Genomic DNA, 18,006 nt, shown 5'->3' on the forward strand with positions numbered 1-18,006 from the left:
CATGTGAGGAGAGGGTGTGCATTTGGAAAGGGATTAGCAAAGGAGAGAAAGCGAGATCTTGCCTTAGAGAAGAAATAAGAGGGCATCTGAGGGTCAAAGAGACACAACAGAGACAGTTGGAGAAGGTTGGAGAGGAAACAGCTTGAACACAATGCACAGGTTAATAATAGGAAAAGAAGCACAGACGAGAGGAGAGGATTTTTTTTTTTGCTTCAAAACACATGAGCATGATTTCTTTCAGTTTTTTCTTTTCTTTTTTAACCCTGAGCTAGTCTTGTTCATTTGTATTCTTACACGACAGAATGCCTTAAAGCTGAATATTTTCTAATTCATTAGCCAATTTAATGTGCCCGTAACCGCCCTCCATTACTATTAAAGTCTCATTCGATGTCATTCTTTGGTACGCAACCGTCCTTCTGCGTTTCCTTAATGGAATTTCCTTTGTACAAACAATAAAACATCCTGGCACTTCAATCTCGTTTTAACAATCCCCAGTATCCTAACTTTCAAGCCTCCTCATTATGTCCGTATAAGAACATATATATGGGATTGTTCCAATGGTCACTTGTAAATTTGACTGGAATAATATGTCTTAGACATTGTTGCTGGAGGATCTGGTTCTAATTTTAAACATATAAACTTTTAAATGAGATTTCCTCACAAATTGCTGAGATAAAACCACAAACATATTGTATAGCTGATGCAAGCGAATGGCTTGGCAAAATAGTTATCCACAAGAATTCACACAATGTCACTCAGAATTCAAGTTAATGTATGTATTCAATATACGTCGCCATCTAATAAAAAAAATAAAAGCACCAGTGACATCTGCATTGGTAAAAATCCCAATAAGGCCTGTAAAGTTTCCCTCTGCTGGTATAATATTATCCTTGGCAATATGTAATAGTTTCCCTATTTTGCAGCTATTTCCAATTCCATCTGTCTTTACTCTTCTATCCGCCATGTCTTACCCTTGACTTCTCCTCCAGCTTGGTCATCATGATAATATTGGCTGTATGCTGCTCCCACACCATCCTCCAGAAGTCTCCAAAGGTCTCCGGAAGGGAACCCTGAGTGGCGATGTAGGCATTTTGACGCCGGTAGCCATCAATATAGTTAGCGTTGATGTAGTCACTCCCTGGGACACCTGAACATGAAGAAGACGTGTCATTTAGGGACATTTAACTTTTCTTTCTTTAGAAATAAACCTGATTATTATATATATTTTTTAGAAATAAACCTGATTATATATATGTTTTTTTTAATGTATTTATTTATGTATTTATTATATATATATATATATATATATATATATATATATATATATATATATATATATATATATATATTATTATTATTATTATTATTATATGTGGATCAACTGAGGTTATGGCCGGAAGACTAATGTTTTTACATGGTACGTCCTTTGGTGCTGGATTGTTCCGTCGTCTTGTTTTATAATGCATGCTAAGACGATCATGTGTCTAATCTGATGTGTGGCTTTGAACGGCAATATGACTGTGAGGCCGCCTGCATGTAAGACGAGGCTGACACCGATTGTGTCCTGGAAGGGATTGGAGGTGTGTGTGTGTTTGTGTGCGTGCGTGTATGTGTGCGCTTGACGTGAGAGGCCATCTGTGTGTATTTGATTTCGGATCAGTCCTGCTCATCTGGGGCCTAATACCATAATCCCCCAAATCACTGAGTCATAGCTCAAACAAACAAGCATACACAAGATGTACACACTCAAAAACACACTGTCACAAACACGCACACGCAGTAAGCAGTGACCTGATTATGCCAAAGTGGGGCACACAAACTTTTTTTTTTTGCGTCTTTTAATGGCAATTTACATTAACAGTGACACAATTCAGATGGCGATAAATGAAGGTAAATGAAGTTTGAACACTTTTTAATTTCTCTGTCACTGAATAGTCGGCTGAATAGACAGCTTTCATACAAAATATTTTTCTCCAGTATTTTGTAGTAAATTCCATTTTTTCCCATTTATTGCTGTTGAGGGATTGCAAAAAAAGCTCGGAAAAAGATATTTCACACAGCATTTAATTTTTGAACTGAACAGTTGGCCCTGTTCATCCATAGATGAGGTTATAAAAAGACTTAAAAGACTTAAAGTATGTTAACTTTATTTTGATAATAAAATATTAATCATCACTTATAGTTAATGTAATATGGAACTCACCAATTATTTAAATGAAATCAAAAAAACATAATTAAATGTACTATGTTTAGAAGGATTATTCTATTGTTATTTTGTAATTATATTATTTTCAACAATAACCATAGTTTGCCTGCTTGCTTTTAGACGCTCACTAAACTCAAGTACGAAGATGGGTTTGTTTTTTTGTGTTACTGTGGAAGTATCCTGGTTGGGTTCCATCCAAAGCTGAGCTTCCACTCAAATAGCTGACTTATTTTTCACACAATGATTTAATTCCAAGTTGTTGAGGTCCCCTGAGGCTAACGCTTGTTCTCCTTAAATTATTTTATTTTTTTCCAGAGTAAAATCCAGTAGTCATTTCACACGCAGCAGCACTACCAATTAGACCCGGACATCATTTGAAGACCATAATGGCTGAAGATTGAGCAGCATTTACTTCTTTGAAACGGGGAGGCTGCACACGGCACTTTATCACAAGTCTGTAAAAGGCAGCTTAGCGAAAAAGCATTGATATGCTACAACTTTAGTGCTTGGGATGACAGCAGACACATTGTGCAGGGTGAACCCCCCCCCCCACACACACACGGACACACACACACGCACGCACACACACACACACTTTCCATTAGAGTCGCTTGGCAGCTGAAAAAGCTTTCATTATGTGTGTGTATGTGTGTGTGAGACGTCTGGAAGCGAATGTGCATATCCTTTTGCATAATTATATGTTGACGCTTAACTCTGTGTGTGTGTGTGTGTGTGTATACAGTATTTTATGCAGAGATAGAGACAAACATAGGGACAGATAGATCTGAAGAAGAGCAAGAACTGCGGTTGGGCTGTGTGTGTGTATATGTGTGTGTATGTGTGTGTGTGTGTGTGTGTGTGTGTGTGTGTGTGGGTGGGTGGTTGGGCTCCTCACACATGCTCTGCCCAGATAAGGCTCATCTGTTTGGGTTCCTCCCTCTCACAATATTGGGGCTGCCAATTTCTCTGCCTCAGGTCTATCGCACCTGAGTTGGCTGAATGTGTCTCCAGACATATTAGGGAGAGGAATGAGATATTTGTTTTCCTTCTGTATTGTGAAATGATTAAGTAAATAAATTACAATACTTGTTATGTTTGAGAGCTGGCAATTGGAGCTTTGAATCTAAACTAAATCAGCGTTTTTTTTTTTTAACCCCCCCCCCACTCAGTTGAAACAAGAGCAATGTCGTGCAAGCAAGCACACGCCCATACACGCAAACACGCTGGCAACACGTCTTACCTTCGATGCCAGAGAGTATCACCCTGGAATGGTCGTAGGCAATGACGTTAGCGTAGCGGTTCTTTGGTTTGTTGACCTCCAAGTTGGAGTTCTCCCAGGTGAATTGTTGACCGGGGTCAATCGACTGCAAGGCAGAAAAAGACAAAAGTTACCGTCAAGAGTCAGGGAACAAACTGGTGCTTATCTTGGATGATGTTCACAGGCGCGTTGGCACTTGCCGCTGTTTTGATTCAAAATGAGAGATTGTTTTTGAAATGGTTCTTTCTGCGTATGGTCTGGCAGCTGTACTTGTCTGACAAATCTTCGCAGCATGGATGTTGGGTTGCCGCGATTTGAAGGAAAATGTAGAAACGACATCTGGAACAGCATGTTGGGGTTTTTATACTATTTTTTTGGGGGTTTCGTATATTGCCTGCTTCAGGATGAAACCTTCGATGTCACACTTTGATAAAAATTACATACTGTTGGTCAGTTTATGTGCGTGGGTTTGACATTTTCATCGACCGAACAATTAAAAATAGCTTTTTGGCAGGAAGAATCCTGCTGTCCTGAATATTTAATGCATATTTAAAAATTAAGTAGTGAATATTTAACAAATAATAATGTAAAAACAACACTACTGCGACCACCGGCTTTGCGGCTGGCAAACTTGGATGCTGTTTTTAATGAAGAAAGTGCAGCCCATTTTCCATCCATCTGTCATCCTGTCTATCCTTTCTTGTCATCATTAGAGTTGCAGGTGTGCAGGAGCCTATCCCAAGCTGACTTACAAGCCGGGCGCATCCCGTACTGGTCGCTTCGTCAATTGCAGAGCGAGCTACGGTTTCATTTTGGCCAATTGTAAAGCACCGCCGACAATTCCAAATCAAGTACAAAGTGAAGAAATGCAGGCCAAACGGGATCTTGGGTTTCAAGAAATAGAACAGAAATAATGCAGGGACTTTCCGCTGTCTACAGAGAAGAGAACTAGCAGAGAAAGATGATATATGCTCAAAAAGATTCCTCTGGGAAAGAGAGGATAGTTGTGTTAGACCAACACGTTAAGTTCCTGGAGGGTAATTACAGTGTAAGCATCTCTGCAAGCAGGGAGAGGCAGACATGAGGTCATTATGGAGCTGTCAATGGAGAGAAATGACGAGGAGAGAGCCAAAGCAATTTAGCAATTGTGAATATTATACGACGCATAATTATGGTTTGGTTGGGGGGGGGGGGACAGGGGTGGTACTGTGGGGCTGCGTGTGTTCATACATGTGTGTGCGTTTCAAAGCGATTCCGTTGCTCTGCCCAATATCATGTGCGTCTGATTATTTCACCGCAATCATTTGTGCTTCCCTCCCCTTCGATGCCTTCGCCATCCGTCTCTCTCGCTCGCTCGTTAGGGCCTTGCTGACGAACAAAGCACACAGTCATGCAGAGAGAAAGCCAGGAGGCTGAAAACGCACGGCTGCTCGGTCCATCCTTCTTCGTGTCCTCTCCCAAAGCGTTTTAAACATCCTCAAGCTCTATAATGTGCTTTTGTCTCCTATATAAGTGCCACACGGCATGCAGGAGCCAATTGGAAGCTCATGTCTCCATCAATCAATCCAGCCCTGATCCAAAAAACTTAATATCTCTCTGTGGAGAGAATTGTGATGCTAGCTCTAGTTGCTAAACTGTCAGCATTTTAGGGAGGCTTTTCGTGATGTACATCGACCGGGGGGGAAGAAAAACTTCAGCCGAGCAACACACTGACTGGCTTTATGTGTCTCATGGTGAGGCTGCAGCGCCTTTACATTTCTATCAGCTTCTCCTCTTTCTGCATCAGTGGACCGGATAACAATCTGGCTGTAAGCAAACTTTCCTTGAGCCTTGCATTTTCAATTTCCATCTTTGGGCTATGAGGAGAAGAGCACGACAGCAGAATGAGAAATGCGTTCATTCTTGCATCGCTTTGATCGATATACAGTATGGTTAGCCGGGCAAAAGTAATGGGACAGCTGGCCACATGCAGTCGTTTTATATTTACACTTTGCACTCGTCTGGGAATACTTGTGTGAGGTCAGAATAATGGGATTGCATAAGAACCAAGCCTTGGTCCTGGGGTCTTCCTAGTTCTTGGGATGTTTTATCCTGCCCTGTCCAAGTTCCATATTTTCCACAGTGCGTCAAATGTGGTTAGCACGTCTGAATTCCACAATATAAAAAAATGTAAGTTTATTTAAAATTTTAAATCTCTAATAGGTGTGGATGAGTTTTGTAGCCTGTGAGTCAATGACAACCAGTCAAGGCTTCTTGCTCTCTTGCCCAAAGTCAGCTGAGCTAGCTCTGAACTGGTTAAGTGGTAGACACTGAATAAATGATCGAATGAATAATGAATAAATCTTTAACCGGCAAAGCCAAGTCCTTACAGACTGGCAATCAGAGACAATCAAAAATTCTAGAATGAGAGGGAACTCTGAAGTTATTAAAAGTGGGCAAGAAATGATGGTCCCAGTTTAACATGGATGTAAACCAGAAAAAACTCAAGTTATCATATCAAGGGGGGGCAAACGATTGGCATTCCTACCTCGTACTCTTGTGAGAACTTGAGATTGTCGTTTGCTTTGAGGCGCTCAATGTTATCTGCCAGCTCCGAGACGGGGACGGGTGGGTGACTTGTCATGCCTGCCGAGAAAAAAAAAGAGAGACCATTTTGGAACGTGTACAACTCGACTTTTTTTGGGAGGGGAAAATGTTAAGAGAGTTAAGAAGATCCTCAGAGGTTTTTTTCATTTTGTCTGTGTGTGTGTGAGACCGCAGTCACAGCGGAGAAAGCGAATGGAAGTGTTTCTTTGTTAAGTGACCATTCTCTTTCCAAAGCAGACAGAAAGAACAATGTGCGTGTTTGGAAAGTTACTGAGGCACAATAACATGTCCTTTGAGTCGGTGCAACACGGCTGGTGGAGATTTTAAAAAAGGCACAGACGGTTAAAAATTTAACATTTGGGGTTTAAAAAAAAAAAAAAAAAAACACTTCTAAAACAACACAGTGGAACCTTTAAATTTGATTGCCCTTGAAGTTGAACAGTCCAGTTGATTTTTTTTTCTTTTTAAAAAGGCATCAGGCAAATGTAAAAGTGACTTTCACAAATGTAATAATTACTATCAGTTTTGACGGAGTTGTAGGTCAGAATTGCTTTGCGTCATACCAAAATGTGTTTCTAATACTTTGGACTTTTTTTGGCACATACTATTTGGTAAAAACATGCCTCAAGTCTGCATCTGAGTGATAACAAGAAAAGGATTATGCTTGTTTTTTTTTTTTTTGCTTCTTTGCTTCTTCACTGACAAAGTCATTATTTTCTAACATTTTAGTTAAGCAGTTTAACTTGTTTGTACTCAATGTTACACCGCCTGCTAAAATGGCTTGATACAAAAGATTCAATACCAGAGTGCTGGAAAAAAAAAAAAGCATTCATCTTTAGAAGTTCCACCGTACCAAAGCTTATTGATGACATGTCAATTCAAGCAGCTTCATCCTACGTGGGATGAAAGTTAGTTTGCATGAATGTCTACAAGGAACACAGACAGATCGAAAGAATGAGAGAAATGAACTGGCGAAGAAGAAAACGATGACAGCAAATCTTTGGTGGACCGTGAGGCCAACTAACTTGACAAACGTCGATAACCACGGTACACTGATACACGGTAGGCTGAAAAGGAAACAATACCGCAGTTAAAGAAATAAAAAAACGACACTAAGAGCTAAGTGTCTGTGCAGATATGCTTACCTGGAGTCTGGAAGTTGATTCGACGCAACTCCACAGGGTCAGTGGGATGGTGAGACGACATGGCTTTGCTGCAGGGGAAACTGCCCTTCCTGCCCTCGGCTTCGGCTCGTTTCCTGCAAATAGCATCAGAAAAGCCCTTTATAGTCAATTCTCAAAGTGTTGCAGGATATTTGTTGTGCGAACTAGATGATTTGAGACCATTAGGAGAAAATCTAGAATCTAGAAAATCTTTCTTTGGCATTTTGGATTGGCGAAAACATGTCAGCATTCACACACACTTTCATAGAACAGAAATTTAAATTGAATATTGCCTTTAATTTTTTTTTGATAACTGTGTGTACGATGGCTTTTCATGTACACAAAAATAATTAAGGGATTTAATAATCTCCCCAAAAAATGGAAAGCAAAACCTTAGTGTTTGTTTGTTACCTGTCAGGTTTGCTGGATCCAGATGGAGAGAAGGAAGAGCACAAAAAGGAGCAGACAAGGATGGACAACATTATTATCTGTTTTCTATTACCGGACTTCCTCTTCTCTTTTACAATTATTTATTATTAAACAAGAGACAACAATCTGAATCCATCATCCTATTGTTGCCTTATAATAGCATCTCAGATGGGTGCATCTATATTTAAAACATCACTCTGCCCGGTGCAGCTTAGCTTCAAGGTGCTCATTAATGTCCGGTGATGATCCTGAACTTTAGATTATTAGCATCCTGGATATTCATTTCCTCATACCGCATCTGCAGCAGCAATTATTCATGTGCGGTAACAAAGCTTTAGCCGAGAGGCCTGATAATGATCATAAACAGTGATAATGTTCGATAAATGCTACCTCCCATTCATTTGCAGAGACAAGCACGTTCTCTCAAGGTTTGTAAAATGAAAAGCAGATTTTCACAATCAAGCCTTAATTAGTACAAAGTGTTATTGACAGTAGTGCGGATATCAAATACAGCTTGGTGGAAAGGAATCAAAAGGATCTAGATTTCATATCCAAGGATCTAGATTTCATATCCATCCATCCATCCATCCATCCATCCATCCATCCATCCATCCATCCATCCATCCATCCATCCATCCATCCATCCATCCATCCATCCATCCATCCATCCATCCATCCATCCATCCATCCATCCATCCATCCATCCATCCATCCATCCATCCATCCATCGCTATTTACTTTGCTTACCTTTTGAAGAGAAGGATGGCAATGACAATACACACGATGAAGATAACGGCCAACACAGGACCAACCACCCACAAGAGACCCTCTTCCTCATCCACAATTGGCTGCGGGTCCACACCTGATGACATCACGGGATCAGAATACGGGCTAGTGGAGAACATGGTCTGTGGGAGAGAGCGTATGAATGTTAAAATCAAAAACACATCGATGAACTTTGAAGATGCGCTTATCTCTTACGTTCTCCGAAAGGTCAAGCAGGGCGAGCACAAAGAACACATATTCCTGGCCGTTCTGCAATGGACGGTTGCGGAAGTCGCCGTAGTTTTGCCCATCGCCCAGCGTGAACTCAGGGGGGAGCGCTTTAAAGTGAGCGCTGACGTAAGCTCTTGGATCTGATTGGCCAGTCTGTCTGCGGATACGGAGGGCACGGCTCACGCTGGTTCGGTTAATCTCTTTCAGCAACTGATGTGGAAGGGCAGCACAGTAGGCAGGAATGATTAGTAAGGTTTGAAAGAAAAAAAAAGTTACAGGCCACACATAGACAAACAACCATTCACACTTCTTGACAATTTAAAGTCTTCAATTAAAGCAACCACTAAATGTTTTTGGGATATGGGACAAACACCCACTAAGAGACCACACAGTAAGGCTGGCAACTCACTAGTCAACTGTGATGCATCCTGTAAACCATAATTTTCCTAAATTTAAAAGTAGGATCCCACAAACCATTACCAAAGTATCAATGGTCTCTTTAAAGAGTATCGCCAGAGCCCGATAGCCTACCGTTTGGTCTCCTGTTAACTATTATCTCCTGAATATAAACAATCTAGTCTTTCACAAATCACCATCAAAGTATCAATGGTGTCTTCTGAGAATATCTATCTATCGTTCCATCCATTTTCAGAACACACGCGAAAATCTAAAGCTTTAATGGAAATATTCAGTCTCACTGACATGAAAACCTTGTTTTGGCAATTGGTCACTCTCCCTTGCAATAGTGTTCCAAATTGGATTTAGGTCAGGGCACTGTCAAGAACTCTGTTAAAGCCATTCTTTTTTCATTTTAGCTTCAATGCCATTCTGAAATGTGATACTACTTTGTACACCAATGCTTTCTAGTAGACATCTAAAGATTTTGGGCCAAGACCGACTGTTATTATTTCCTTTTAGTTGCAAAAGACCTGGAGCGAGTGTATTCGCTCTCTGTATCAACTGACTTCTTGGAAAGTATCAAGCACATTGACTGTTCTTGAATGATATCGCAATGTGTTGCTGGAATAAGTTTTATTTTTAGCATTACATATTCAGCAAAATACTTCAGATCCGATGCCCTTGAGTCAGATATCATTTAAAGCAAAAAGCAGCTTTGTTTAAAAGTAAAATACAACCTGAAATTTCACAGGCGACTTTTTTCAATCCCAAATTGTTTGCATGAACGAAAGAATACCCACCTCATCTAAATTCATCTGGTCTGGGTCCTCCCATGGATTCGAGAACTTCCCTCCTCGTTGCTTCTTTAGTGGCACCACCACCAGATAATAACCCCTGAAAGACATGATGTGCTGAATAATTTTTTTTCATGAACTTAAAAGTTGTAAAAGTGCAACACAGCACCTGTGGTGGATTTGCAGGTGTACCGAATAAAATGCCCAAATGATATAACCATGCCGGAGAACAAAAGTAAGAGTGTATTTTTTTTTTTTATCAGCTGAAGCACCAATAGCTTCCGCCAAGCCATGAGGGCACTCTCGCTAAAATGATAAATGTGTCCCCAGTGCATGACTCACTCCGGCGCTTGCTGCTCGCACTTAATAACATAACTGGCATTACATCAAATGTGGTGAAATGTTGAATTTGCAGCACGAAGATGAACAGATATGCTCTTGCAGACTGCAGAATTGCTGATGATGTATTTTAGAAATAAAACCAAACACAGCAGCTGATTACAGTTTGTGACGACGTCTTTTATCAAAACGGAATGAGCGTAATGAGAGCAAAAAAAGTGACGGGATGTGCCAGTGTGGGTGTTGCAGTGGAATGATTCAGAGATTTATAGTTGAGTTCTAAGGAGCACACTGGTTGTCTATTTCTTCTGTGTTTGAAAGAGATTACGAGCTTTGTGCTTTTGCCCTGTCTGCTGTGGGAGTTGGAAGAATTGCGAGTCCGCCAACTCCAAGAGAGAAATCCCTCCTGTTTGGCTAATAAATGTAAGAGAGGATGCAAAGGGGGAATGGTGGAATTAGCTCAAAGGGCCGACAGAGACGTTAATTCTATTATAACGTAATTGGAGTCTCTCTGTTGTATTAAATCATGTTCTTGTCTCTGGAATGCGTCTTCCTTACTTGACTTTAGCTGCCGTCTGCACAGATGGAAGTTGGACGGTCACCATGCCATCGGCATTGGTCTTTCCCACCACGACGGGTTTGCTTTTCAGGATGTCTGGAGCAGTAGTGGCGGTGACGCGGTGCTGAAGGCCCCCGGCGCTGTTGGCCCGGTTGGTAAGCAAGAATGAGTAAAGGGTGTCAGGCTGCAAGCCAGTGATCAGCTTCTGAGTCTGCTTGCCATCCACCTCCACAGACTGGCCTTTTCCGTAGAGGATCTGAATATGGAGAAGGTTTTTTCACAGTTGACCAACACACTACGATGCAATAATAAAAGGTATTCTTAAAACTTCCTACAGTGAATGGCTGGGTAGGATTCTTGTCTCGAACCTCCCAGGAGAACAGAACAGAATTCTTCATGGCGGCCTTCACTTTGAAGTTGGTGGCAAAAACTAAGATGAGACAAAAACAAATAAAATGACATTAACTTGACGGTGAACCTTTGTTTCCTGAAGTCCGGTTGTAGTTTTTGGTACAGGCCATTTACTCGTATTTGTTCGGGTCAGAAAAACTAAACAGACCCAAGAATCTTACCTTGATTTGGGAAAAGGATGTTTTGTCTAAGAGTACAGCGACAAGACAATGAAAAAGGACACTCAGGATGTAACCAGACGTGCGTGTGATTGTATGTTAGCACTAGTGTGCTACGTTTGGAAGTTTGTCTGGAGAACTGAATGATGAAGATGAGTTGTTAGGGACTGAGTGTGAGTCCTACCTTGGTCTAGCCGCTGCGTCCTAAACTGGACACCGGGGCTGTACGGACCGGGCCCGACAGTCGTGTACGCGCACACCCTGACATCATACACCGTATCGGCACTCAGACCCTCCAACAAAACACTTGACCCCGGAGTGGGCACCACAATTTCCGAGGAATTGCCCCGACTGTTTATATCCTTGTACAGCACTGAGTATTTGACAATTTTTCCGTTTTGCTCAATGAGTGGCACTGATTTCCACGTCAAGCGGAGGGAGTTGGCAGACATCTCCTCCGAGACAATATTTTCCGGGTATCCGGTTGGGGAGCCTTCAGGCGTGGTCACTTCTTTCACTGCCTCTTCTCCATAGCCCATTTTGTTACGGGCGGAGAGTCTGAAAATGTAGTTGGCCCCCATATGGATATCCTGAGCAGTGTAGAGGCTTTCCTTGTTGGGGAACTCCACCACAGTGAATGGAAGGACGTCGACACGGCCAAAAGTGAGGCGGTAACCCAGGAGTGGCGTTAGGGGATTTGGCGGCGGGTACCACTGAAGCAGAGCGGTGCCCGAGTCAGTTGCGCTCACCATTAGTTTGGGCTTTTCAGGCACTATAAAAAAGGAATTAGGAGAAAGGAGGGTGAGGAAAAACCAAACAGTGACTAAAAACGACTCGCAGTGCTTAACATATGAGTACATTGAAAAGTAAACATGAACAATTTGCAGAATTGTGGTTAACATTCTTAAATATTTTCAAATTCTGCTTTGCTCTGTAAGTTTTTAGCTGTTCATGTTTGTGGTATTAACTAATGAATATATTTGAATATATTTGCAAAACTTACATGGTAGAGCAGTGCAGATGGCAACAGGTTTGCTGCGGGCACCATCTCCTTTGGCAGTGTAAGCTCCTACCGAGATAGAGTAGGAAGTGTCGGCCTTCAAGTTTCCGAGAAGAGCCTCCTGCAAGACAAAAGTCAGTCGGTCAGCTGCAATATGTGGCAATGTCCGTCCGTCCATCCATCTGAGACCTCCAACTACAAGCTTAAAGAAATATCTACTCACATATTGAGCTGATTGGTCATATTCCCACTGAGTATTGATTGAGAAGAATGAGCACAGGAAAGACACAAGTGTTAATATACGATTATAAATCGCTAATTGAATTTCAAAGAATTCCATTTGGCGGTTACCTGTGAGTCCTCTATAAGGATGTCCTTAATGGAGGGCGGACCCTGAGGCTCGCCATAGTTCATCCTCACGTAGTGGACTTGGTAGCCTCGGATCTGACCGTGCTGCAACTCTGGGGCTGGCGCTCGCCATTTCACCCTAATGGCTGAGGAGTTCACTGTCTCTGCGTCCACCCCTCGAGGAGGACCACTTGGAACTATAAATGCATTTTGGGATATAAGTCAAGGGTCACTGTTGATGGCCACTTAAATGTTAGCTTGGAAGTATTCTGTTTTGAATTAAAAATAGCTTTGGGGCAGAAAAATACACTGAAAAACTGATGTAAAAATGCAGCCATCCAAAAAGTTTAAATTTTCACTGATGTCTGGGGGAAAAAAGGTCAAAATAGTAAAAAAAAAACATGTGCGCGCTCGAAGAAAAACATGGAGGAAAAAGCAGTGACGGATAAGAAGCAAATGTAGAGAAAGATAAGAATGGCAGAGAGAAAAGGATTTGTCGCCACGGGCAGATAAATAGTGGCAGACAGTCAAAGAGAAAATACTGTTATCAAGAAAAAAAAAAACTCTCTTGTGCTGCCAAGAACTACACGTCTCCCCCACAACACTAGAGTCAGTGTTATTGGTGGAACGCCGGGAGTGTCAGCCATTAAGTAGGAATAGTCAAAATATTGCTGGAAATATGACAGAATTAGGCAAACATTGATGAAACGGGGCTAAAACACATTCAAAACAGCTGTCAAGGTGTTAAGGATTTGGCAGGGCAGTTAGGAGTGAGGGGAGGCCAAGGTTCAGCCAAAGTTATTGAGGGGTATTTGTTATTCCAAGTAAGGGAAATCCCAATATTAGGATTTAAGAAGAAAAGGGCAAAAAGCAGTCAAAAAAGAGTCGTGAAAAAAAAGCTGCATGGAAAAAGGGTTTGCTGCAGATGGAGAGAAAGCAGTGGCAAGGGAAGAGAAAAGGGAGTTTTATTTTCCACTTTGGGTGGTTAGGAGGGATACAAGGAAGGATTGTCGTTAATCACTTGGAGCTTATTAGTCATATTAGTTTGGTAGTGGTAGCCATTGACAGCGGGGCGGAAAATCCAAAGAGGGTTTGGAAACATACCATCTTCCTCGGTGCGGATAATCAGCTGTAAACTCTCAGGTCCGTCGCCAGCTTCCGTCTGCGCCCGCACTGTAATTCCGTATTCGCTCCATTTCTCTAGGTTATCCAAGCGGTACGGAGAACCTTCCTTTGGAATGCCGTCAATCCTTTTGGATGTTTTGTTGACCCCGGTAGTGGAATACTGGACGGCGTAGCCCGTAATGACGCCGTTCTGAAACTCCGCAGGTGGTGGTGCCCAACTTACCAAGATGCTGGTAGAAGTGGGGCTGGTGCATGTTATGTCCTGGGGAGGTGCTGAAGGAACTGATTGGCCAGTTTGAGGAGGCAGAGTTGGATTTGTTTTGGGTAAGTGTGAGTTGGTGGTGTGTATAAATTGTTATTGGGGTGAAGTGGTGAGGAGGAATGGTGGATGGAATGGAGCAGACACAAGACAGAGAACAGAAGACAAAAAAAAAAAACATAAAATGAAAACTAAACACTGGTGAACAGAAGATATCAAGAAAAATGGCTCTCTGGCTAGAAAGCAAGATGAGCGAACAAAGATACTGAGTGATGGGTGTTGACCTTTGTTTGATTGATGAAAAGAGAGTGAATGACTTTAAAGAGACGCAACACAAAATAGAGCGACTAGAGCTTAGAACACACAAACGTACCTGCCTGGAACTTACTTGTCCTACTCGAGTCTGAGCGCTCGATCCGTGACGGAGATCGCATCTCCAGCTATAAATGTCTGACTTGTCTAACCCATGCTTTCCTTACAGACCTCACATTGATATCCAACAATAGGAATAACTTTCATCATTTTATGCCAATCAGGAAAGAATGGCAGCTTTTGGAAGTCATATTTGACATTGGTTCAAATATCAAACCTGAGGTCAATGTAAGTCACATTTCAGATTGGCCTATTTGTGACAATGCAAACTAAAAATCTTTCCCCTTTCGCGACAAATTTTGGTGGTTTTTGGTACTCAACTGTGTACCGATACTATTTTTGCATTGTCCAAATGAAGCCTGACTCTTTTCACACACGTGCCATTCACACTCGACAATATGCAGCTGAACTTACGTGTCTGGGGTGTGTCAATGGAAATCTCGTTGGTATACGCGCCAATGCCATGTTTGCTACGCGCGGCCAATTGGAAAGTGTAGGCCGAGAAAGGCTTGAGGTTCCTCAACAGGTAGGAGCTTGTTGGCTCAAAGCTTACTTTCTTCTAAAGGGAACATGAAGATGCAGGACATTAACATCAGTCGCACCCGAATACGACTTCTATTAACAGGTACTGGTCGACCAGACCATTTCTTAGAGCCAATCCGAGCAAGAATCAATGTGCAAACATCTTCAACGCTCACCTCCTCAGTATCGTCTGCCCGTCGATAAACCAGTTCATATCCCGTGATCTGGTTGTCAGGGCCACCCTGGGGTGGCGCTATCCAGGACAACAAAATACTCGTCTCAGATTTGGCCTCTCCTTTGAACTCCGAAGGCTGCGATGGGACTGAAGAGTTCAAGAACAAGGTCATTAGCAATTTATTTGCTTGTATTTATAAAAGGTGACATACTCTGCTGCCTTACCGCCAGTCTTGGCAATAATCTGCAGGTCCTGGGAAAGAGGACCATCGCCAACGGAGGTGAACGCCAACACTCTGATGTAATATGTCTTGTTAGGAGTCAAGCTCTGAATGGTGATAAAGTTGGCGCTCCGCACCATCTGCTTCTCCCACTGCAGAACACACACACACACACGCACGCACACAAAAGGCAAGGAATGAACACAAGCATTGACCCATACTCGGGTCACACGTCACGAACAAATACCTGGTTCACTGGCAACATGTTGTCTGATGTGTAGTAGACCCTATAGCCCACTACCTGCCCATTTGGTTCCTCTGGCTCATCCCAGTGGATGATTGCCGTTGTGGTGCTCAGCATGCGACCTCTGACCTAAGAGCCAAATAGCAATTATTTATTCTGGCTGTATTCTATGACCAGTAATTAAAATGAAGGTTTGAATACAATAGTCTTACCTCTATGCCAAAACATAATAATATTTATGATGCCTGACAAGTGCACGTTCAAGGCGTTGCCCTTACTTGTCGGGGAGGTGAGGAGGGCGCCTGCTCTGCTGTGCGAGCCTCCACCACTTCGCTGGAGGGACCCTGGCCGATGGTGTTAACAGCTGCCACGCGGAAGTCATAATGGGAGTAAGGGCTCAGGCCACCCACACTGTAGCGGGTGGTGGCGATGCTATCAATCTCTTTATAGGGGTCCTCGGAGCCTTTGGAACGGTGCTGCAGCAGGAGAGAGATATAAGACACAATAACACGTGGGCATTAAACCAACACACGCTATGATTTATGACACAAGGTGAGGGATGATTTGAGGATACAGCGTTTGGTCGCACAACATTACACAAATAAATGCAGGCAGGGGGAAACTGGAGGCTTTTTTTTTATGATGTGAACCATCATTATTATTTTGTTTCATTTTCATATACGTATCATATTTTGCTCACTCAATGCAATAACAACAACTTACTTGTATGATGTAATAGGAGACAGGTTCGGGGTTGCCAGAATCCCAGGTGAGAGTGATGCTTGTTGCAGTCCTTTCGGTCACCACGGGTGTGCCGGGAGCCTTTGGGAGAGCTGAAGGAACGACAGTGTTAAAGGTTTATCGTGCCTGAACACTGGTCATTGAAAGATAAATTCACCAATGGAAAAAAATGAATCATGAAAATAATCAAATATATCCAACGGCGTATCATATTTGGACTTCTGTTTGGAGATAATTAAAATGAGCAGTCTCTCAAATTAATTTATCCTGAATTTAGGAGATTTTTTATTTTGAGTGGTGGATTATTACTCGTAAATTTTAAAATGGTCATTCCATTTATATTAATAATATACTAAGAAAATATATTTTTCTTAATTTTATTAATTAGAATTTTTTCACATTGGCTATGCAAAAGTGGCAAGGGGCAAACATTTCCATTCCTCATTTCCTTCAGTAAAATCTAATCTTACTTTTAAATAAATACCTTTTATTATTTCTCATGAAAGACTTCACTTGAGTCTTTGACTTCAATTCTTTTCAACAGAAAGGTGCTGCTTAGAGTGGCCAGTTAGATATAAAAGAAAATGAAACTTGGAATAGAATTGCATAAAAGACCTCTTAGATACAAGGTCGAAGCCATGCCTCTCTCTAAGCTCATCCGGAAGATTCCTTTTTTTCCCCTCCATACACTGACAAACTCACCTTTCACAATAATCTGCGCCACAGCCTCAATAACGCCGAGTGTTGACATGGCAACGCAGGTGTAATTGTTGGACTGGCGTACATCCGTCAATTCAAGGACATTACGGCCGATGGGCATATCATCCTCTGGGGTCAGGTCCTCGGCTCCCAGCATCCACTTTACATAGGGCATGGGCGAGCCCACCGCCACGCAGGTGATGTTGACGTTGCCCCCTGGCATGATCTCGCTGTCCGCCGGCGGGATAGAGAACCGAGGGGGGACGCGACGCACTGGAGCGCGGTGCAATAAAAGCAGAAAGGCAGGAAAGGAAGCACCATTAGACATTTATGAGAACAATGTGTTGTTGAGCAAAGTGCAATGGATGACAATAGGGCATGTGTTTTCAGCTTGCCACGTGCTTTCAAATGAAATTTCGTGGCAATCAGAAAAGACAGCAAACATTCCAACGGTAAGGTAAGTCACCACTTGGGTGCATGTGATATGGAAATGTTTTATTGATGGTGTTAGCAGCAGGAAATCAATATTTTATGCATGAAAATACAAATGATACCCACACACGCACAAAAAACAAAGCACAGCAAAACCAAGGTGCACTCGGGGAAAAAAAAATGCACATCACAGAAACCAGGCAGTAAACACCAACACAAATGGTATCTTAATCGACCAAAAGAAACACTCAATACAGCGATTCAATATTGTCACACTGGTTTTTGCAGTACCAACCTTCTCGGAGCTCTGCCGAGGGAGTAAGGACAGAGCGGGAGGAGGGGTAAATGGAAGAGGGGGAGGAGGGTAAAGAGAGGAAAATGGCCAATATCAGAGAAGAGACAGGGAGAAAAAACACGTTAGACAGAGGAGTGTGGCAACAGACGAGAAGGGAAGCTGAAAAGAAAACCCTGGAACAAACATAAGCTGTGGAGGGGCCAGTATGTCGGTAAAAGCCCGTCACAGCCTGTCAAACATTCACTTGGATGCGCCACGATATTTTTTTTACTAGAC

General features: G+C 42.3%; 1 protein-coding gene across 30 annotated transcripts in view; it reads right to left on the reverse strand.

Moving 5' to 3' along the window:
* LOC119128997 (receptor-type tyrosine-protein phosphatase delta-like) overlaps positions 1–18,006 on the reverse strand; it is a 116,645-nt gene that overhangs the window by 12,797 nt on the left and 85,842 nt on the right. For 5 of the 30 annotated variants that reach the window (XM_037262008.1, XM_037261953.1, XM_037261979.1 and 2 more), the window contains 25 exons: positions 17,731–17,742; positions 17,007–17,276; positions 16,287–16,396; positions 15,842–16,039; positions 15,567–15,692; positions 15,324–15,471; positions 15,101–15,246; positions 14,817–14,961; positions 13,751–14,053; positions 12,650–12,843; positions 12,522–12,548; positions 12,302–12,419; positions 11,483–12,070; positions 11,065–11,159; positions 10,729–10,985; positions 9,838–9,931; positions 8,624–8,848; positions 8,390–8,550; positions 7,625–7,636; positions 7,196–7,308; positions 7,076–7,117; positions 5,992–6,089; positions 3,447–3,570; positions 972–1,147; positions 63–86 (listed from right to left, as the gene is read on the reverse strand). In XM_037262008.1, the coding sequence (XP_037117903.1) occupies positions 63–86; positions 972–1,147; positions 3,447–3,570; positions 5,992–6,089; positions 7,076–7,117; positions 7,196–7,308; positions 7,625–7,636; positions 8,390–8,550; positions 8,624–8,848; positions 9,838–9,931; positions 10,729–10,985; positions 11,065–11,159; positions 11,483–12,070; positions 12,302–12,419; positions 12,522–12,548; positions 12,650–12,843; positions 13,751–14,053; positions 14,817–14,961; positions 15,101–15,246; positions 15,324–15,471; positions 15,567–15,692; positions 15,842–16,039; positions 16,287–16,396; positions 17,007–17,276; positions 17,731–17,742 (3,806 nt within the window). The remainder of the gene's footprint in view (positions 1–62; positions 87–971; positions 1,148–3,446; positions 3,571–5,991; positions 6,090–7,075; positions 7,118–7,195; positions 7,309–7,624; positions 7,637–8,389; positions 8,551–8,623; positions 8,849–9,837; positions 9,932–10,728; positions 10,986–11,064; positions 11,160–11,482; positions 12,071–12,301; positions 12,420–12,521; positions 12,549–12,649; positions 12,844–13,750; positions 14,054–14,816; positions 14,962–15,100; positions 15,247–15,323; positions 15,472–15,566; positions 15,693–15,841; positions 16,040–16,286; positions 16,397–17,006; positions 17,277–17,730; positions 17,743–18,006) is intronic. The other 25 variants (XM_037262025.1, XM_037261989.1, XM_037262017.1 and 22 more) reach the window with 16 other exon arrangements.

This window comes from Syngnathus acus, chromosome 1, assembly GCF_901709675.1.
Source record: "Syngnathus acus chromosome 1, fSynAcu1.2, whole genome shotgun sequence".
NCBI lineage: Eukaryota > Metazoa > Chordata > Actinopteri > Syngnathiformes > Syngnathidae > Syngnathus > Syngnathus acus.